The sequence below is a fragment of the Tympanuchus pallidicinctus genome, unplaced genomic scaffold (assembly GCF_026119805.1).
Source record: "Tympanuchus pallidicinctus isolate F22 unplaced genomic scaffold, pur_lepc_1.0 scaffold15, whole genome shotgun sequence".
In the NCBI taxonomy this organism is placed as follows: domain Eukaryota; kingdom Metazoa; phylum Chordata; class Aves; order Galliformes; family Phasianidae; genus Tympanuchus; species Tympanuchus pallidicinctus.
This window is the reverse complement of record NW_026294669.1, coordinates 25,271,634-25,294,613: the sequence shown is the minus strand read 5'-3', so window position 1 is coordinate 25,294,613 and position 22,980 is coordinate 25,271,634. Positions and strand designations below refer to the sequence as shown.

Here is a 22,980-nt window from a genome sequence, read left to right as displayed (position 1 = left end):
ATTCCTTATTCCATACAGTCTAAATTTGAAAAGCTGCAACACTTCTGTAATTTTATTAAGGAATGTCAATAATTGGCTTTTAGTTTTAGCACTGAATTAAAAAAATAGTCTTTGGTCATTTTAAATGTTGGCTATCTGTGTGCATCCATCTGAGCTGTGCATGTATTAACTGAATACTGACTCCAAATGGACTCAAATGGCAAATATCTGCAGTTATTTTTTAACCAAATGTTACTTAACAGATATGTCAATCAAGTGTTTTTATTTGCAGCTATGATAGTAAGACGTTACATGTTAGTGCATCTTTATGATTAAAAATTTAAACAGGCAAAAGATGGTAGACATAGTCATGAATAACCGTTATAATGTGTATGCAGAGAAGCCTGGACCTCTTGTTCTTTATGTGTGGGGATTTGCTTTGTTTAAACCAAGGATATTGTTACTGAGGACTGTGCATAAAAATGCACAAAGACATGATAGTTGTGGATCTGTCCCTCTTGTCATTTTGTCTGTGTTTCTAGAATATTTCACTGTCATAGTTGACACTCTTCCTTTGTTTTTAAGATCACTGCAAAAGATAATTATTTCTTAAAAAGAAAAGAAAAAAAAAAAGAACCAGCATTTTATTCATGTTTAAATTCTCTATTTAAAAAAAGTATGAAATTCTTTTTCCCATTTCTTCAGTGTGTGTTGACTCGCTCCTATTCTGAGCCTTCTTTGGGCTTTTTTGTTTCAATGACTGAACTAATCACAGCAGGTGAGATGCCAGTGAGAGATGTTCAGTGTTCTTCTGTAAAGGTTCAAAGTCCACTAATTAGTAATCCCAGCTGTTATGGCTGCAGGTACCCTTCTTCTGTTATTCAGTAACAATTTTTTAAGAATAAAAGAAAACAGTATTTTGCTTTTGTTTGTGATACTTTACTCATAAAGGCAATATTTATCATTATGTATGTTACATTTCCTTTTCAGTTTCCTTACATAAACTGAATGGCACCACTGAAAATTAATGAAACTTTGCTCCGATCTTGTGTTTTATAACGTCTGGGTACACAGAGAAGCAGTTGCAGGAATATGACTTTCAAGAGCAAGGGATAAAACTATCTTTCTTCAAGATTTTGACTTGATTGCTCATTTTGCTACTTGGTAATAATTTTAATCTAGTATTTGTTATTTCATTTTCGATAGGGTTCACTGTGCAAATATCTGAGTCTCCACACAAGTGACTGGGTGAGCTCTTGCCGGCTGGCACATTCTATAACCAGGGGCTTGGCGTACCTGCACACAGAGCTACCTCGAGGAGGTAAGGCCAAGAAGGGATGCCAGTGTTCAAGATGTTGCCATTTCTGTCAGATAGAAGATTGCTGCCTTTATTTTTCATTTGTGACAGTACAGTGAGTAGGAAATGTTTAATCCAAATACAGATTCCTCACAACTTCTGATATGCTTTTCCTTTTGAGCAGTTCCCTGTCATGGGCTGCGCCAGTGATGCTTGCACGAAAACAGGGAGTAAGAGCCAGCAGTGTCCCAGAGACAGACAAGAGGAGGAGGCAGAGCTGTGCAGTGCTGCTGTATCATGGCAACAGATTACTGGAGACCTGAAGCACTGGTGTCTGTCTAATAGAGAGCGAGCAGATGGAGTGTTCTGTTTGTTTACTGCAGTTCCGACACAAACCAGCAAAGCAATTTTTAGTTTGTGTGTGAACTGTGTATGTGAAAAATAACTACATTTCTTAACTCCACTGTAGTTTTATCCATATCTCTTGATTTTTGTCGAAGGGTGAGATCCCTGGATTTTTTAGTGATTTATTAGAGCTCTGGATCTGACAACATGTTGATGTATCTATTTTATCTCTGCTCATTTGCTTCAGCCCACCATTTCAGCCAGTAAAGTATCACAATTATATAACAGGTATTCTGTGCTGTAACAGGCTGCAGAACGTGGCCTGGCATTGAAGCATTAGCTTTTTGGCAAAAAAAAAAAAAAAAAAAAAAAAAAAAAGACAGTATTAATTCTAAATGAAGGTGCTAATGTTGAAATTAAAGTCCTAAACCATGTATCTCAAATGTTAAGAGTGGAAACCAATGATACTGTTAAAAGTGTGAGGCTGAAAATACCTAAATCAGTATTCCTACATGTGATTGAATCTGCAGCTATCATCTTAACATCATCACTTAGAAATGTGCAGACAAGTGTGTGCATTAGCAGCCAGAAAATGTGTAAGCCCTCTATCATAAAGGAGAGACAGCCATAGACTGAACTATATGAGCTCACGGAAGTAGAATAAACTGCATAGTTAAACTGGTTCTGTAGTGCTTGTTGTTTTACTAGGTAAATTGCATATAAGTGAGGAACAACTGAGATTACTCTTTGGGAAAGATCAAATCCCTTGCAGGAATAACATGTACAGATTTTCTGGAGTGATATTGTCTACATATCTTCTGAATTGGTGCCAATCCCAATTATAATTTCAGTAGCTGATATTGAACTTAACAGGGGACTGTGCATATGAGAAAGAACGTTTGGAATAGCTGTCAGGGCTGTGGCAGTTGGTCTGTGCTTAAGTACATAATGTCTTCCCTGCCAAAATCATGCTGCAATATCCTTTGGAAAGAAGCTTACTGGCAAACACTGAAGCTGTATGTAATGGTAACCCAGTATAATGTTTAAAGGCAGTGAAGCTATGAGTGACAGTCAGTTTTCTGTAGATAGCATACTGCAGAGCTCCTTATAAAGAAGCAAATATACTAGCTTTCTACAAGGTAAGTTGGTTTTCTGTTTATAATAGGTGAGCAGACTTAATGAGGTTCTCTCATTTTGTCAAACAGTAGAACTGCTCAAATAATAACAAGCACTTTCGTATGTCCAAATAGACCATTACAAACCTGCAATATCCCATCGTGACTTGAACAGCCGCAATGTACTGGTAAAGAATGATGGAACATGTGTAATTAGCGATTTTGGGCTCTCCATGAAGTTAACTGGAAACAGGCTGGTGCGCCCAGGTGAGGAAGATAATGCAGCCATTAGTGAGGTAAGTACGAATAAAGATAAGCCAGCATGTAAAGGATGAAAAATCAGTATGGGAATAACATTGAGAAATAGTTGTTTTAAGATGAATGTTACGGTGGTACAATTCTTTTGATGGGGAATTGCTGCAGTAGAGAAGCAGCCTTAGAGGTGGAAGCTTTGTATGTGGGAGATGATGTATGCAAGGTGTGTATGGTTGCAGAGGTTACAAAGATGTGGGTGCAAGCCCCATGAGTCTTCTACTGCAAACATTACTTAAGCCCAAACAGTCTTTGGAAGCTGAGGTAGTTAAATTTTTCTTTTTTTTTTTTTTTTTTTTCCCTCCCCTTCCATGTCCTACAACCACTTATTTCTCTGGGTGTCATCTGTAATTTGGTGGATTTTAAATAGTTACGACAGGGAAAATAAACGTGTGTAGAAAGGCATGGAACAATTGAGAATGAATAATGAGGGAAGCTTGAAAGAGTAACCTATGAGAAGAGATTGAAATAATTAAAGTTGTTTAGTCTAGTGAAGTAAAGATGGAAGCAAGTCTTCAAATATGTAAACAAGTGCTACAAAGAGAAAGGAACAAACTGTTTGCATTCAGCTTTGATAGGAAGAAAGGTAATGGGATTATTTTGTAGGTGGGAAAGTTTAGGTTAGTTGTGAAGAAATCTTTTGAATCTGCAGAATTCAGGGACTACCAGGGAAGATTATAGAATTTGCATCCTGTGATTTTAAGGAACACAGTGGAAGAACATCTGCTAGGAATGGATTAGAATGGTTTCTGGGCAGGAAGAGGAAACTGAGTTCTTAAGCTTTGTTTTCGATGATGCAATGATTTGGAAAATGTTCGCTTTTTCTTATTTTTTTAATAAGTGTAAATGTACAGACATCTGAATATAGGCTGCTCAAAAAACAGTTTAAACGAAGACTGAAAGCCCACTACTGCCTTAGGATAATTGTCATCTGTGCTTTTACAGTCTTTGCATTTCATTCACAGAATGTTTCACAGTGCTGATCAGCATCCTTGTGCACAAATGCTTTTTTTAGATGCCCTCTTGCTGAACAAAGGAATGGGGAAACCACCATTTAAAATACAGGCATGTGCAATAGTCCTTTGACAAAATACTGTCACATAAGGACTGATGAATAACTGCTCTAATCTAACATATGTTTTAGTAAGACTAGACCACCAGTAAGAGTAGCAGCTGAGGGCACTGATTAGAAGAGAAATTTCTATCTCAACTTCTAGAAAACATTGAAGTAAATTAAAAACAAGACAAAAAAACAAACAAACAAACAAAAAACCAACGACGACAACAAAACCACACCATGTATGCACCAAAAAGAAATTGCTGAAGAACTCGAAACCTTTATAATAAAATTGAATTTGGAAATTACTTCTTGATTTAAAGCTTTGATTTTGACTTTCCAGGTCGGTACGATCCGCTACATGGCCCCAGAAGTGCTAGAAGGAGCAGTGAACTTAAGGGACTGTGAATCTGCTTTGAAACAAGTAGATATGTATGCACTAGGCCTCATCTACTGGGAGATATTTATGCGATGTACAGACCTCTTCCCAGGTAACTAAAGGAACTAGAAGAAACAAAAATAGAGGAAATGTTAGTCCCTAGTCAAGGCTTTTTAAAGTGAAGAAGGGAAGTAATTTAGCATTAGTTTTTTGCTGTTAAGCTGGTGCCATCTAGCGTTTGAGATGGTTATTGTTAACAATACGCTGTGTTAGTGGGGCTGCGAGGATCATGCTGGCAGACTTCAGATTGCCTGTTAAAGCATTTTGTAGGCCACATGGCAGTGCTGTTTGAGCACTGCTGTTATTGTCCAGAGCTCACGATCACTGGTAGTTGGGTTGGTGGCAAAGGCACTACTTTCAGTGCTTAGACTTGATGAGATAGTGCCCAAAATATCTTTCAGACCTTCCTCATGAACAAGTGGATGGAAAAGTGCTGTAATTTAATGAGGTGTTTAGCCATTCATACTTTTATTTATGATAGTGACATGAAAAATTCAGATAACTTGAGGAAATAAACTGTTAACAAGCAAAAAAAGTATAGTGACCTCCATCTTCTTCCTGAGCTGTAGCGTACAGAGTTAAGCTGACATGCAGTATTCCCTCTGTAGTTAAACAGCTGCACAGTACATGCAGTGGCTTGTAGTCTGTTTGGATTTTCTCCTGAAGTATGCTTAGTGTTGACATTTCACAGACATTAGATGTCATCCTCAGGCTCCAGGACATTCTGAAGGTGCCCCTCAGTCAGTAAAATTTGAAAATGTTTTGAGAGGTTTTCAAACAAGACTTAATTCATTTGTGGTTAATTCAGTGTTTCTGGGGAGAGGGAGGGAAGCGGAAGAGTGTGGGTTTGAGGGGTGGAGTCAGAATATCTTGATAGGCAACGACTTTGATGCTACCTTTCATCACTTGAAAGCCCTTGCCCTGCCTTTTTTTTTTTTTTTTTCCTCCCCCCAAATCTGTGACTTTCTTCATTCTTTCTTGTGCTAACAGGGGAATCTGTGCCAGAGTACCAGATGGCTTTCCAGACAGAAGTCGGAAACCATCCCACTTTTGAAGATATGCAAGTCTTGGTGTCCAGGGAAAAGCAAAGACCAAAATTCCCAGAAGCATGGAAAGAGAACAGCCTGGTGAGATACTACTAAGTACTGTGTACTAAGAAACAAACGAGCTGGCTATACGGTGGTATCATTTCTTAAAAGCAATCTTTGTACTTGCATCAAGTGCCCACATTTCCTCTGGATGCTGGATGAGAAACATTTTATGCCTTTTAAATCTTACAGACTAGTAGCACACTTAATAGGCAAATTGTAATCCTCCAATACTGACATTTCATAAGCTTTCATAAGCATATACTTCAGAAGTATAGTCTTCAGAATTTGTAGTGGCTACAGTTTATAGCAATTATAACTACATTCAAAAATTTATGTGGCTTCATTTGATCTACAGTTTTTATTTGCAAAAGTAACAGCAGAATAATTCTGTTTGTTGTTTTGAATTAGTATTGCTACAGCTTAGAACCTTGCTTGCTGCTGCAGGCTGACAAGTTACTGCAAGTCAGCTGAACTCTGGTAAGACTCTGTGTGCTTGCTTTCATCTGCAGCAAAGGTGAGGTAATTATGACTCCCCTTAGCATAGTGAAGGTTGTTTCTTATATTACAAGCAAAGTGAAATGTCAACAGTTTCTGGGTTCTATCTGATAGCATGATGGCTTATTTAAGAAAGCAGGGAAGTTGACATATTTGACTCATCTAAAAAGATAGTTTTTAGGAATTCACTTTCTGTGAAATTAAGCCTTTTAATCTTCAGAGACTTTGCTAGTTGATAAGTATGTAGCTACTGTGCAGATAATGGGGAGCCTAAGGCCTCATCTCTGCTGGTACTCGTAAATATGTATGAAACCATTTTCAGAGAGGAGCATAGCCTCTGGTATTACAGTGCTTTAAAACATGTTGCAACTGAGTTGGGAGTTTCATAGAGAGCTTCTCTTACTGCACAGTTTGGGCCAGTCTTAACAAAAGCTAAAAAGTAAAAATCCACACCCAAACTGTACAGCAAATCAAGCAGCAACTGTTTTAACTACAGCCATGTTGGCAAATGTGGTGTTGGAAGAACCTGAGCTTAATAGCTATTTTTGAAGACAGTTGAAACAAGCATTTTAAGGTTTGTTTTGTTTTGCAGGCTACCATTTTAAATGCCAATTGTGTTCTTATAAATTGATAGATTCCAATATTAGTAGATACTGACCTAGTATTATGATCCCTGTATTTAAACTGTTTAACACATTCTTTGTGGTGTTACTAACATTTTTTTACTAACCCAAAATAATGATAAAATGTTCAGCTTTAAGGATGGATGTATATCATCACTTTACAAGAGAAGAAATAAAAAACAGTAACCTGCAGTTCTCTAATAGGTATTAAAAAACAAGCTCCACCCAATGCTAGTCTAGGATAATATCTCAGTAAGCACTGTAGAAGAGATGTCTTAAAAAAATAATCTCACCCTGGACCCAGGGCCTTACCTCCTTACACATAAGATGTAAGGTACACATGGAGATAAAAGGCTTCTCTCCAGTATTTAAAGCTGTGTTGACATGTTAGATTAAAACACTTCCATGCGTATTGATCTATTAGAGAAATGTATATACTCTTTTCCTTTTAGAGATACAAATAAAATTGTTTAGGTCACATAATTAGGGCATTCTAAAGATGTGAAATCCCCATTTTATGATTACATATGCAGTCTCAGTCTGCTTCTTGAACACTCGTTATGATACAGACCTTGACTAGTGGTATTGTTTTACACGGTATGAATCAACAATTTGAGCACATGATGTGCATAAGATAATCTAGGGCTATAAAGTGAGTTGGGATGTTACCAGCATTTCTGTTTTACTTGCCAACCCCAAACCAGGGACTACACTTGATTTCAAATGTTGTAATGGAAATATATCAGTAGAATAAGAATAATGCAACTTGCTATCTTTCATCTTTTTTCTGTCTTTCATCTTTTTTATGAATTGTAGGATTTCTCAATCATGAATTTTAAAGTAGATCTCTTTGAATCTGAAATTGATAGAAAATACATTACTATGATAAATGTGAAGCTTTAGAACTTCAGTCTTGGTCACTATCTGTACTGTGTTGTCTGCATTAACTATCTGTCATCACTGTTCCTTTCAGTATCCTTCAAACATTAAAAGAAGAAGATTTGCTGGACGAGAGTCTAGTAAATTTAATAATGATTACATTTACAGCTGGTGAAACCTGTAGGGCAGAGCTTTAGATAGGGGCAAGAAATGAGATTAGGGTGTCCACTAACTTAAAGATGCAACTAGATGGCAACTAACTGAAATACTAAAAACTGATTGAAGCCTTTTATTTTGGTAGAGAAAACATATCCCCTATTCTATCCTGGCATTGTCCCTGATGGTGTTTTCAAACTTGCATCCCTCAGCTGCAAGTGATTTAACTGCTTAGCCTCTCTGATTGATTGTGGGAAGGGAGTTAGAAGATTTCCTTGTGTGGGAGCTCATCCCCACCTGTGCAGCCATAGCTGCATCACTGAGCAGCAGTGACTTGCCAGATGCAAGTGATGCCAGAAGCCTGCTCTGTGGGCGAGGAGCTCTTCACTAGCAGGCAGAGCCACTCCTGGCTTTTCCTGCCAGAAGCTAACAAGGCAGTTCTGGCACAAAAACAATCAGCAGGCCCCACTGAATGCCTCAGTGCCCAGCTGGGACTGTTCACAGTCATTGGTGCAGGAGAGATTAAAGCTGAGCTGAGATGTGAGACATCCTGGCAAACGGTGGCCCGTCAACAGGCAGCAGGGGCCCATAAACGTCTGCCTGTTTTCTGTGCTCAGTATCTGTAGAAGTACAAATGTTCAGTGCTCATAATTTCAGTTGTCTACTCTCCAGGTCTTTGACCATATGGCAGCATGATTTGATAGTCTTGAACTCTAATCCTGACTGCCCCATTCACCCCATAGTGTGATCCCAGGAAAGTGTGTCTGTTTCCATTTCTCCGTCTGTTAAACAAGGGCAGCAATAACCTCCTCTCATAGTGCAGACAAATTCACTGATATTTATGAGGTATTTAATGTTACATTAGTTGACAGAAAATGAAAAGCTTGATGAACTGGGCAAGGCTGTGTCAATTGCATACAGTGCAGGGCGGCAAAGCAGGGACCATTAGCTGAATTGGGAGGATGCCAGTGACAGGGTTTCCAGAGCCACCGTCAATCCTTCGTACAGGACTTTCATAAAGCAGGGAGAATGAGCATATGTACATCAGCAATGGCAGGCAGAAGGTTGCATGAACAACTCTAATTTTTCCTAAATAATTATTTTTTCAGTTTGTGCATATGAGTTATGATAATACTAGTCCTGTACCACTATTGTTAGTAGCATAAAGTAGCATTGAGAGAAATTGTGTTGTGTGTCTTTCTTTTTTCATCTATGCAGAATGCTGTCATAGAACAGTAATTTAGAAGCACAGTATAAAGGGAAAATAATTTAAGAAAATGTGTTTTTGTCTGTCTCCCGGCAGGCTGTGAGGTCACTTAAAGAAACAATCGAAGACTGTTGGGATCAAGATGCTGAAGCTCGATTAACTGCCCAATGTGCTGAGGAGAGAATGGCAGAACTCATGATGATTTGGGAGAGAAATAAATCAGTTAGTCCAACAGTCAATCCAATGTCAACTGCCATGCAAAATGAGCGGTAAGAAGAGAAAAACTTGATTTTAGTTGGCAATGAATGTCCAATGCTTAGCTCACTCCAGGAAGGAAGCTAGAGCACACTATTCACTTAATGTTTCTGCGTAATGTTTAAATGTGTTTTGGGAGCTAGTCTGCATATGGATTCTGTGTAAGATCCTGATTGTTTTGTGTTGCATGAGTCCACAAAATAAGCATTTTTATGGCACTGGATTCAGGCTCCTTGTATGTGAACAATTGTTTTTATCACAGTGAGGCCTGTTAAGCTGAGTTTAGACAAACTATCCAAACAAGTTTAAAAAGATATGAAGTGACTATCAATTGTGTTTAAAGACTCTTTTCTAAGTGATGTGTTGAACTTCTGTTTAAAATGTTCTGCTATAAGCTATGAGTTCAGGCAGTAAGAGTTCAGGAACTCACCAGGACTCGAATTTATAGCTGTTCAGTTTAAGAACTACAGAGCCCTTGTTAAAGTCATTGTTATTTTGGTCCAGTGAGAGGGGTGATGGGCACATCCCTTTTCTGATTATAAATGATGCAAGAGTGAGAATTTGCAGAACTGACATTAGTGCTAAAATAATACACACCAGAGATCTGGATTTGAAAGCAGGGTAGCATTGGCACATTGTCATGAAAAATTTCCGTTTCAAGCATGGAACACATAAATTGTTAACATTATTATATATTTTTCATGGCTTAGGAGCTTGTGACTCTTTCCTAGCATCCTTTTCTGCATCCTATGCTCTTGAGTATAGTTCTTGTTTGCCTTCTTCAGCATCATTTGCCACTACAGCAGTATCTTATCAGTGAACTGCACAAATACAAGTATTGGACAAATAGAAGAAAATTACTGTTGCGTGATATACTTGTATAAATAATGTTTGTGACAAAAATGCTGTCCTAGTAAAATGATGTTCTGTTTCCCAGGATTTTTCAAAGAGGATCTCAGTTTTTTTTATTGTATCTGTCCTTAGTTTATGCATGAAAAGGAATAGACATTCAGCTCTTTTAAATTAGAGGCTTTATGATATACAGCAATATTTACTTATATGATCTTAATATCACTGATTTTTTTCTTAAAGGAACCTGTCACATCATAGACGAGTGTCAAAAATAAGGCCATATCCAGATTACTCCTCTTCTTCCTACATTGAAGATTCAATCCACCACACTGACAGCATAGTGAAGAACATTTCGTCTGAACATTCAATGTCCACTACACCTCTGACTTCAGGGGAAAAGAATAGAAACTCCATTAATTATGAGCGGCAACAAGCACAAGCTCGCATCCCTAGTCCTGAGACAAGTGTCACCAGTTTGTCCACCAATACTACTACCACCAATACAACTGGCCTCACTCCTAGCACTGGCATGACCACCATATCTGAAATACCTTATTCAGATGAAACAAACGTACATACTACAAACGTCATGCAGCCAGGTGGGCCCACGCCAGTTTGTCTGCAGCTAACAGAGGAGGATCTAGAGACAAATAAACTGGATCCAAAAGAAGTAGATAAGAACCTGAAAGAAAGTTCTGATGAGAATCTGATGGAACATTCACTCAAGCAGTTTAGTGGGCCAGATCCACTCAGCAGCACTAGTTCCAGCTTGCTTTATCCACTGATAAAACTTGCAGTAGAGGTGACAGGACAACAGGATTTCACGCAAGCTAGCAATGGTCAAGCATGTTTGATTCCAGATGTCCCATCTGCTCAGGTCTATCCTTTACCCAAGCAGCAGAACCTTCCGAAGAGGCCTACTAGCCTCCCTCTAAACACCAAAAATTCAACAAAGGAGCCACGGTTAAAATTTGGTGGCAAGCACAAATCAAACTTGAAGCAAGTTGAAACAGGCGTTGCCAAGATGAACACTATCAATGCCGCAGAACCTCATGTGGTGACCGTTACCATGAATGGAGTGGCTGGTAGAACCCACGGCATAAACTCTCATACTGGCACGACCCAGTATGCCAATGGGGCAGTGCCGTCTGGCCAGACAGCCAGTTCAGTAGCACAGAGGGCCCAGGAAATGCTTCAGAACCAGTTCAGTGGAGAGGATAGTCGTCTGAATATTAATTCAAGCCCTGATGAGCATGAGCCCTTGTTGAGGCGGGAGCAGCAGGTTGGCCATGATGAAGGTGTTCTGGACCGCCTAGTAGACAGGAGAGAGCGACAACTTGATAATGGCCGAACAAATGTTAATAACAATAACAGTAATCCGTGTCCAGTGCAAGACACAGCTACACTCACTATCCAGAATGTAGCCAGAAATCCTGGGCAGACTCAGACTAGAAGAGCACAGAGGCCTAATTCGCTGGATCTATCTGCCACAAATAGTTTGGATAGCAGTAGTATGCAGTGTAAGTGCCAGCAGAACTTGAACAAGTTTCTCTGATGCGTTTTTTTGCTGAATAACTACGTATATCTGCTTGAAAATACTCCTGTGTCCCCTTTCACTCCTCAAAGTATGCCTACTAATCTCATATACATTCAATTTCTATCAGAACTATTTCAGTCTTCTCAATAAAGCCCTGCGTTCTGTTCTCATCAGCTCCATAATGTCCAAAAGGTCACTATCTGCTTTCCACATACATGGAAAAAATCTGTCCCTTTCTATTCTGTCTACTTCGATTCAGGGAAGGGAGCAATTTCTACTCTTGTTATTTGTTGTGAGGCAGTGGCAAAGGTTATTGAAATGTCTCCTGTTTCTTTCTTCAGGGACACACTGTGTCTTCTTTTCCATATTTTTCATCATTCATAAGAGTAACTGGCTCTAAGATGCATTGGTTCAAATTATTTTTATTATACACTTACGATATGTCTTCGTAACTTTTAAAGCAACTGATATTGCTGTATTAGTCCAGCCTAGATGGGCCGTCAGGCATTCTCTAGCTTGCTCTCTGAGCTTCAGCAGATAAAGCAATCCTTTGTCAGTTTACCACTTACATATTAAAAAATAACCAAAGTAGTTAGAGAATGAATTTTAGTAGACTTCCTCAGAAAAACTTAGATTTTTAAGCCTAAAAATGTAAGAGGTTACATGAGAATCTCCTCAGTAAGAATGCAGTTATAGTTGAGTACATAAAATGTTTCTTTGGAGTCCATGGGCTATTGGAGAGACTTCCTAGATAATGTGCTCCAGAATACACTGTCATCATCAAAAGATACTTGCAAACTTCTGACTATGTTTAGGTAGAACCTGTCATACTAACAAATTAACCTGGGGTGCCAGGTGTTGCATGCATGGAAAGAAAAAGTTTATAAATGAGCTAGAACAGATCTTTCAAGAAATGTAGTTGAGTATTCAGCAATTGAATGTTTAAGCTTTCCTTTTAAGTAGGGAACCTTATTTTTTGTCTTTACTCATTAACAGGAGTTGAAATTTTATTGAATTTATTGAAAAAAAAAAAAAGATCAGAGTAACTTTCTTTAATCGAAAGTTAAGAAGAAAATAAAATATTTGAAGGTTAAGATCAGATTTCTACTGCTGAATTTTTATCGTGTTTGAAGTTGACAAGCGTTTTTTCCAGTTTTGCAGTGCAACATCCCAAATCCTGATTCAGGATCCTAATAGAGAAAATGGACTGTTAGCCTCCTGGCAAAGGCCTGAGCTCTGCCTGGGGTTTTGTATGTAAAGAACTGCTTTGCGAGGCCAAGCAGGATTAAGAGATCTGCGATTTAATTGTGCTATTAAATGTTTAGCCTTTGGTGTCCTGTATTAGCTACATTTTTTTTCTTTGTACCTTCCATTACAGGTAATGTAAGATACTATGATTGCAAAAGCCCCTCAAATATCAAATGCTGATTCTGCTGTTTGATGCCAATGTGCATTCAAGGTAACACAAATTACTTCACTGAAGTAATTTCTGACAGAGAACAGAATCTGCCCCCTTGTTTTAGTGACAGCACTATCCGCTGCCATGTCTCTGCCATACAGCTGCTTAACTTAGTAGGATTTTCTGCTTTTTCTTCTGTTCTGCATGAGTAACAGCCCTGGATTCTCCAGTCTATTCTTTCCTGTAATACTATTTTTCTACTTTTTGTTATTGTTGTTCAGTAGGTGACTCCTCACAGGACAGCAAATCGGGCTCAGGAGAAAAGATCAAGAAACGTGTGAAAACTCCTTACTCGCTGAAGCGATGGCGTCCTTCCACGTGGGTCATCTCCACTGAGCCGCTGCACTGCGAGGTCAACAACAACGGCGGTGACCGGGCAGTGCACTCCAAATCCAGCACTGCTGTTTACCTTGCAGAAGGAGGCACTGCCACCACAATGGTATCTAAGGACGCAGGAGTGAACTGCCTGTGAAATACTTTAAAAGCCGACAAGTGACTTTTTTCTTTTCTGTTCTTTTCTTTTTTTCCATTATTTGAAACAAACATACAGAAGACATTTTAAAAAACTGCTTTCTCCTCCTGTCAGCAACCCCTATCAAGGACTCGCTTTAAATAGATTTCAGCTATGCAGAAAATTTTTAGCTTATGCTTCCATATTTTTTTATTTTGATTTATTTTTTGAACATTTTTGCACTTTTATTTAGTATCGCTAAAGTTAAGTCTGTCTGTTTTGACCACGGAATATATATATGTGTATCAAAAATGTGGTCTCAAAATATTTTTTTAAAAAAAAACAAAAAAAGGTATTGCTGATAATCAGTTTGGACCAGTTTCTTAAGGTCACTAAGATCATAAGCAGACTATAAGACAGGTTTGACTGCGGTGGTGTCTTGTAACCATGTTTTGATTTCTGTGCGCGAGCTAGTCTGTATATTTCTATGTTACAAAGTGTATTCTCTTTTGCCCCTCCATTTTTCTTGTGTCATGTTGAAATGTGCAATAGTCTATAGTTCACAGTATGCTTTATTGAGAAAGTGTTTCTAAAACTGCCACATGTTCCCGTTTTTGTCTTTATTATGTTTTCCCTGACAGTTGAGCAGTCAGCCAGTTGTGACAATGAACTTTGCACACCGTAGCCAGCTCAAAGCTGCTGCCTGTATCGCATCGTGCTCTGAGGTGACAATGTATGAACTTTCCCCAGCTTGAAAGGGCTCTTTAAAAGGAACAAAAATTGAGTTCAGTACCTTTCCTCTGATCCTTCTCAACCGAAGTGAGTTTCGTTAATGGTGGTAGATGCCAGCCTGTCAAGTTCTGAGTAACCAATTGTTGAACAAATGTAAGGAAACAATGTCAGCCACTTTTGTACTTTATTTTGTGTACAGTTTCACCCTTTGTATTTATGTAAAACCAGATCACTACTAGTGTACGTTGAAAAATGCAACTCAAACAGAAACCTAAGTAACTGTCATTCGTAAGAGCTTTAGTGAAGATAGGTTGTGAACGTTTTTTATTAACAAAGAGGAACAAGTATGAATCTTATCTGGCACAAATCTTTCCTGACTGAACACCTTCCAGACAGTCTGGGTAAAATCAGCCTGATGACCTTTGCAAGAAGGTGCGTCCTCACTGGTTGCTGTTGCTGAGCTTAAACGTTTCTTCCCCTCAGGTTTTCAAAGCCCTTCATTCGTCTTGGTAGAATCTACTGCATGCTTTTAAAATTCATGGGTATGAGTGTTTGGCTGGGAAGGTTGTTTTTTTTCTGGTTAAACACTTCTTTCAGTTTGTATGTAACACTCCACACGTTGATTTTAGCTGTCAGTGAATGTGAATCTAATATGTATTGAGATTATTTTTTTCACCATCTTATATAGATCTTTTCTTAGAATAATCATTTTTACTGTCTACTGAAAGCAAACTAATTTCCTTACTGGCCAGGCCTTCCTTTCACTTAAGAATTATTCATCCACCTGAGAAGTACTCTGATGGAAAATACTTCAGTAAAAACTGTTTAAATTAAATATATATATTTGTGTGTGTGTGTGTGTGTGTGTGTGTGTGTGTGTGTGTAAAACACATGTCAGTCTTTGGTAATGAGGTCAAGTTTTACTTCAGAAAACTGGTGATGTTCAAAAAATAAAATAAATTCTATGTAGCCATCCTGCCAAACTCCTGTGGTAGGATACTGGCAGCAGTCACTTGCCTCTCCCAACCTACCTTCTTGTGGCAGCCAGAAAAAGGAGCTCTGTGCTCTCAAGCTTGTTTGTTTCCTTGCTGTTGTATTATTTTTCCCCATGAGGTAAAATTGCTAGGTCTGTTTTGTACATCTGATATAACTGGTATAATATATACCTTGCTACATCTGATTCTTGCTATTTCTCAAAATCTTGCTTGTGCTTTATGATTTTCTCCTTCAATGGTTCTACATTTTTCTTATATTCTTGTACGTATCTCCAAGAGATAACTCTAAATCCAAATTTTTGATTCAGTGTAGTTGTGGAAATTCAAGCTATGAGATATAGTTTGGGCTCCCTGTGCTCTTTAAGCACCAGCTTAAATAATAACTCTGAGGTGCAGTTCTGTTATCATGATGTATAAATATATAGCTATTCTTTCCCTCTTCAGAAAATACAGCCTTTCTCTGGTTTTACTTTCAATTCACTCCCCTGCTTCCCATCTGCTACAATCTTGCATCCCAGATGTTGAAAACCTGCCAGTTGCTCAGCTGGGTTTCAAGACCTCAATCAGAATTTTTGGCATTCTGTTCATAATGTTGGCCACGTTTTTCATCTCTTTTGGACTTCTTCAAATCTGCATTTGATGTACAGTATGTTGACTTGGGATGGTTACTGTATCATGCATATTGAAGACTCTTCACTCATTTTCCAGTGACTTTCTGGTTTGCCTTACATATGTATCATCCATCAGCATTTCAGAATGTGGGCTGAAAAGCATATTTAGGACACTTATCTAACGTGACAGACTCTGGGGATAGAAAAGTTATTTGCTCTGACTAGTTCTTTCTGCTAAGACAGGTTTGCTGTGAAATTCTAGCCTTTCTTTTCAGACCAATCCTTTGTATGAAACCCAACTTTTGTTATGCTTAATGCAATCAAAATAATTTTGATACCAGATGAAGATTCTTGTGCAGTTTTTGTTGAACATTTTTTAAGCATGCATAAAAATTTCATTTCCTCTATCTTTTTTCTGTCACTTCCTGGAAAACCTTTTGGGGATGAATTTTAATTAGTAAAAGGTATTGGATTTGTAACCTACCATGGATAAATATTATTTGTAGCACAACAGAAATGTGTACTTTATCACAGAATATCCTATAGATTACGTAGAGAAAAAGTATTTATTTGTAAAGGTCAGTCAAAACAAACTCTTAAGTGCACAACAAAATATTGTAATTCTGCACAGCTAGATGAGATCAGATTATTAGTTTGTTTTTAATGCTTATTTTATTAATGTCCAATTTTATTTTTTACTCACAGTGCATAATCCAGTCTCCGCAGAATACTTTCTCTGTAAATTAAATGATACTGAATCTCATCTCGTGTCCTGGGGAATCATCCTTAACCAAATAAAATGCATGTAAGAGAGAATTCTACAGATCAGACACGTGGAGATAGGTGGTAAATGTACTGCAATCAAGGGACACAAATGGTTCTGTTTGTTTGTTTTAGGATAATGATGACAGTTGATAATATTCTATCAACATCTCATGTATACTGCAGATAAGCTAAAAGTAGAAAAAATGAAAAAAAGACTGATAGTGTAAATACCTATGAGTTGTGCCACTGTCAAATAGGCAACAGTAGAATATTTGCTATGGTAATTTATAATGTATAATTCAAGTAAAATATTATAGCAAACATTTGTGATGTTTGTATATATAACCAAAATCCAAAAGCTTATTGGTTTTTTTAAAAAAATGACATGCTAGTAGAAGTTAAATGAGTTAGTTAGGTATCTCTTTTTCTGCTTCCTATGTTTCCTCACCAATATTACGTGGTTTTTAGAATGTGAATTCTAACCATTTGAACAGACATGCAAGCATAGTCAATTGTATTCTCTTCTAAATTGGAAATTTGCAAGTAAAGTTATCTGAAACATTTCCCTGACTTTGCTTATAAAGCTTGATAGTTTCATGTGCTAAACATTTATTGTGTCTTTCTTCTAACTCTGAGATGCACTTAAATTGCACAGCTAAAAGATAAAGAAATTCCTAATTTAAAGGAAGACCAGTTAATATCATCACGTTTAGAATATTCTCTGAAATTTGTTTAGAAATGTTTAGAAATTCTCTGACATTTTTTCTATATTGTGCTTTCTTACTTTTATTCATGTCAGTCTTGTTTCCGTTTACAAAATAATCTCATTTCCACAGGCAATCAAGATATTTTTTTTCCCAGTACAGGGTACAAAAAGCAATACAAGATGGATGCTGTCAGGCTTCTGGAAAAGAAAAATCAAACAAAAACCCTTATAAATCCGCTTATGAAGTGTGTATCTTTCCATCTGTCAACTCTCTTAAAAATCATTCATTAATTCTGCCTGCCTCAGAAAGGAAAATAAGGATGTCCTGTATTTGTTTGGAATGGATTATTGGGCAAAATTTAACAATAATGAATTGCTGCATAGAAAATACATATACATTGTACACCAGTATATGCCATAATTTCAGTATTCAGTCATCCTGTATTTTTCTTTTCTGATATCTCTGAAGTATTTATAAGTGTTTAAAACAGCAACAGAAGACCTCTATAATACTGCTGAGTCAGTGTTCAGGTGATAATTTTCTTCCTTTAAAATAATATTCACAAGATCGTAGCCATTCTGCCACTGAAACATAATAATGGAAAGTTCCAGCCTAATTAAGGATTTTTTTTAAATTCATGTTGCAGTTAATATGGGAAAAATTGTATCATGCTGTAGTTTTTACTTGTATGAAAATGATGAAGTTCTCAATGCTGAAAATTAGCTTTTTTAAAGTCATAAAAATAATAATTACCTAGCACAGTAGTATATATGCATGACCAAGTATATATGAAATTTGGGGCAGCTTACTAAAGATTGAAATAGGTTTGATTAGTCTATGAAAGTTGGGTTATAGAGTGGATGACTTTGTATTTTGCATAAATTTGCATTATTTGAACTTTTCTCAACAGTCTCCCACTATGCATTTTGCCAGGTAAATATATTAATCTCTTTTTTTTTTTAATGTTCTTACTAATTTTTGTTCAACTTTATTCCTTTCTTCAAAGAAAAATCTATTGCAGCGGAGCCAAATATATCTATTTTTTTGTAAACTCTGTATGTATTTAGATGCATACGTATGTCATGCAGAAATTCCAGGATTAACTTCTTGAGTTACGGCATCAGATGGTAGCACTGGTAGCAAATATAATGGTCTTTTTCAGATATCGTTCTTAAATTGTCTTTATAATAAAATTGGGCTCAGGCTGTGACATAATCCAGCAGTGTAAGATCCCTCATGACATGCTTGTCACTTTGTCACCGATTTAAGATTTCTCCTTTCAAGTTGGAAAAAAACAACAACAAACCAACCCTCATCATTTTTAATCCACTATAATTTTTACAAGGCTTTTTTATGCAGTAGCTGCTGTAGTGAAGTCTGTGGTAACCCTTTGATTGTGGGGGGGAGGTTTAGGCCATTAAATCCAATTGCATTTTAGGCTTCTATGTTATCCTAGAAAAACTCAAGCTGTAGACATGCATCCATTTCATTTTTTATTTATTCTTTTCCCCTAATTATGTTCAGTTTTTATGTGAAATAGTAAGAAACCAGATTTCTCATTTTTAGGTTTCTTTTGAACTGAGTAAAACTGGTAGTGGAACTTCTGCTTCTGCAGAAGAGATTTAGGCCCTCCTTTGAATCGCAATGGGAGTCCCATTTGGCACAAACTTATCCAGGGAAATCTATGCATCACAAACACGGACGCCACAAACAAGCTGGTGCTTGAGCCAAATGCTATTGAAATGAGAGAGGTGTCTGCCATCAGTTAGGAGCAAAGAAGAGCTGGCGCTGGTTTGAAAACTTAGGATTAGCTGTGAGAAAGCCAGTGTGGAACGCTGGGCCTCGTGGGCTAACCCTGACTGCTGGTATTCTTAGGGCTGCTACCTGGTGACTTGGTTCAGGCTTCCACAGCAGGTCAGCACCAGTTCAGCTGTGGTTATTGTTGAGAAATGGGACTGCACCAGTGGGAGGGCAGTGCCAGGTTTTCAGGTAAATCCTCATTCACACCAAACCCCTTTGATGTTCATCTGGGCTTAACGCAGGTCTGATTTAGTGGCTGTTACGGTGTGTTAGTAATATGGAATTACTTTTTATGGCCAATTCTATTTATTTCACTATGGTTTAATTACATATGTGCATAACAGTCAAGAACTGATTGGAGTTACGCTAATTTGTAGTGTAGAAGTCAGATTGTTTTAAAAGCCCTACTAATCAGTAATTGTGTGAAGTTGCAGGTCATTCAGTTGGTTAACTTCAGTGCACAGGTCACACCCTACTGTCACAGCAAGGAAGGATTTCTTCAAAGCTCTTACAGGCTTCTGCAGATAGATTACCTCTGTCAGGACCACAGATCTTGCCTGGTAATTATTTTAAAGCAAAAATAACTACCCTTATCATTTACTGGTTTTTAGATCCCGTAAAAGTTATTTTTTTTAAATCATTCACTAGTTTTTAAAGCAACAAAAATGCGTGAGGTTTATATTTCTAGAGCACTTGATTCACTTTTTTTCTTTTGTGCTTCAGAACTGTATCATGAAGTATCACACTTCCATCTTGTTTATTCAAATGGAAAGAAAATAATAGATGTTTCTGTAATCTTTAGGTCAGAGGAACACAAACAGGCAAATCCATGTTACTGCTTTCATTGGTCACTTTTGAATTTCTTTATTTTTGTGACTCCTCTTTCACAATGTTGAAATGTATTTAAAAAGGTTTGTCTATAATGTTTCTTGTCTGCTTTTTGTCTCTAGAGAAGAGTGTGCTCTATTCACATTTATATAAGCTGGAATCATACTTTACAATTGCTGCCGATTATTTTTCCCCCAAATGCAGAGGAAAATGAACACAGCAGAAACAAATTTCTAGGGTTTGGTCTTCTGTAGAAGCTGAAATAAGGATATGTGAAACTGACATTTTCCTTATGATGGATGGTAAAGAGAGCATTAATTTCTGAGCGAGCTTTTCTGGGGAAGAGGGGGAGAAACCCTAGAATATGGATTCTCATCAGAACCCTTTTGTTAACGGGTATTTTTGTTTTTTTCTCTCAAATGATTGAGTAAATATCATGTATGAATTTATAAATAATTGCTTTCAGTTATTTCTTTTGTATAAGCTGCCCAGTACCCTTGCTATGCTGTATAAGTTGTGTTTCATGGAACAGTGTGAGTATGAAATAAAAGCTAAGTTTTGTTTTTTAATCATCTGTGGATGCCACTATGAAAGCTGACATTGTTAAAGCCACTACAGAGTTTTCTATGAATACTTGTAAGAATTGCTTTGTTATATATAAACCTAAATAAAGAGATTGTATTGATACAGAGACATGGGATAAGAACATTTAAAAGGCTATTCTTTAGGTCTAAAAGAAAAGGCTTGCTGTAAAATGGTGCATTATTCCATTTATTAAAGATCATATTAATGACAAAAAGCATAGTCTTTTGTGGGTTTCTGTGGTGTTACTGGCCATGAGTAATAAGACACACTCCCAGGATTGGAGGAGTGGAACTATTGCAGATCTGTTTTGTTGGTGGATGGAAGGATGAGGAATTACATCATCACTGAGAGCTGAACAAGACTTTGGGATACCTTGGGCATGTGACAGATGGTACTTTGCACTGTTATCAGATGACTGTGAAATAACCAAAGCTTGCCTTTGCTACATTAATGCAGTGTCTCTTCTTGCTGTTTTGACCATTCTCACTGGTCAGCAATTAAGATGCTTGCATTGGCAACTAAATAGCATTTGTGTGCATCTGAGAGTGCTGCATCAGGCATCTTGCACCTTACAGCACCAAGCACTGTATGGTGAGACCTCACTGGCTTTAGCTCTTCCTGTTAGACATAGATTGGTGGGGCCCATCCTGCACACCTCAGTTGCTTTGGTGTTTACATTTCCTTACTTAATTCCTGTCTATTTTTCTGTACCCACAGTGATAATGATTTTTGCAAGCAAACGAGATGGTGTTGCAAGTTTGACACTTCCTTGGCCAGAGGACTACCTCCAAAATGCAAATGAAAGACACAGCATGAATAGCTTTCTTGCCATCGTAAATAAGGATGAAGTAACAAACTGAGGCAAGTAGTGCACAGGTTGAACTCCTGCCTATACTGTAAATCAACACAGTATCACAAATGAATTCATGAACCCCTGGCTATAGGGAGGGACCATTACAAGCCTCACCTCTCCTGGGAGCAGGAAGCAGCCTCAGCCTCCCACGATGTTCCAGGCTGGATCTGCAGCTCCCTGGGGGGTTTCTGCATGAAAAGGATTAGGAGATTAAAACAGTTATTGACAAGGAGAAGGTCCCTCCTTGAAAGACAGCACTGTGCTTGCATGCTGTGGCTTGCTCTTGGCTCAGGATAACTGAGCAATCCCAGATCACAGGAGAAGAGAGGCTAGCAAACCAGATTTTATTACTTACGTTTAAAGCTTTAAGGACAGGCTCACAGGGCTCGTTTTTTTATCCAGATGTCTTGGTGACAGTGATGGGAGCTTGAGCTCTTTTAAGTCCTCTCAGGGTGAGCTCCAAGAAATTGACACTTTCCCATCAGGCTGTAGTTGGGAAGAGTCATTGTAGGCTGGGGCCACCTGGAGCTCTCATATGTTGGGAAGCACACACAGCTCATTTCCTGTTGCAGGCAGCTCCCTTCCCTCTCCTTCTGGCATGAGGGAGATGCTGGTGGCAGCTCTACAGCAAGTTGGGGGAATGCTGATTGTCAGCAAAACCAGGAATTGTGTGCCTCTTTTACCTTTGCTAGTACCCTGGAAAGCTGGACTGTTGCTCCCAAGAAAGTCTGGGAACCTGTGTGTGGGGCAGCTGTGTGGAAAGTAGTAGATGCCCTCCACCCCCTCAGCTATTATCACTCCTTGCAGACAGCAAGAGCAGCCAAGTCCTGCCCTAACCCAGCAGGTGTGGCGGAGTCTTATCCTCGGGGCATCCAAGAACCCTTGAGTCAGCTCTGCAATAACAACGTGTTACTGGTGAATTTTACTGATCTATTTTTTACTGGGCGTGTGAGCTATTCAGTGCTAAGGAATATTCTCCTCAGAGATTTCCCTGCAGGACCTCATGTGCATGCTTGAGCCAGCTCTCCTGCAAAAATAACCACTGTCATTCAGCTTTTGCTTTGCTGCTGGGAAATGAAAGTAAAACAACAATAATTGTATTCCCTTTTGTTCCAGAGCAGCGATGCAGCTGCTGAATGTACTTTGTGGAACACAGCCACATCAGTCTTCCACTTGTTTCCATTCAGGTTCCCCCTCCCCACTTACTTCTTGCTAATTCTGATGTTATGTAAATTCTCCGTGTGCAAGAGATTATGGACATCTGCTCTCTGGCGTGATACAAAGCACATTCTATTGGATAAGAAGGTTAATTTTACACGGATGGGAAAAATCCAGCATAACAAAATATTTGCATGTGTATAAAAATCACCTTTTCATATTGGCCCAAAAGGTTGTCATTCCCCTTCAGTGAGTTAAAATGTTTTAATTTCTGGAATTTAAATGGTACTCTTAAGCCTTTCACTTTTATGTCAGAGGATGTTCCTCTCTTCAGATTCCAGCACTATAGGGAAAGTCTGGGAGAGATGCACAAATGTGGTCCTGAGTGGCTAACTCT

General features: G+C 38.1%; 1 protein-coding gene across 3 annotated transcripts in view; it reads left to right on the top strand.

Annotated features, from left to right (window-relative positions):
* The window catches only part of BMPR2 (bone morphogenetic protein receptor type 2), a 102,183-nt gene extending 81,397 nt beyond the window's left edge, over positions 1-20,786 (top strand). The window contains exons 7-14 of one of the 3 annotated variants that reach the window (XM_052676302.1): positions 1,186-1,300; positions 2,872-3,032; positions 4,449-4,596; positions 5,535-5,671; positions 9,092-9,264; positions 10,343-11,622; positions 13,018-13,098; positions 13,323-13,435. In XM_052676302.1, coding sequence (XP_052532262.1) covers positions 1,186-1,300; positions 2,872-3,032; positions 4,449-4,596; positions 5,535-5,671; positions 9,092-9,264; positions 10,343-11,622; positions 13,018-13,067 — 2,064 coding nt within the window. In that variant the 3' untranslated portion in view covers positions 13,068-13,098; positions 13,323-13,435. Of the gene's footprint in view, positions 1-1,185; positions 1,301-2,871; positions 3,033-4,448; positions 4,597-5,534; positions 5,672-9,091; positions 9,265-10,342; positions 11,623-13,017; positions 13,099-13,319 lie in introns of all 3 variants that reach the window. The other 2 variants (XM_052676301.1, XM_052676300.1) reach the window with 2 other exon arrangements.
* The last annotated feature ends 2,194 nt before the right edge of the window (positions 20,787-22,980 follow it).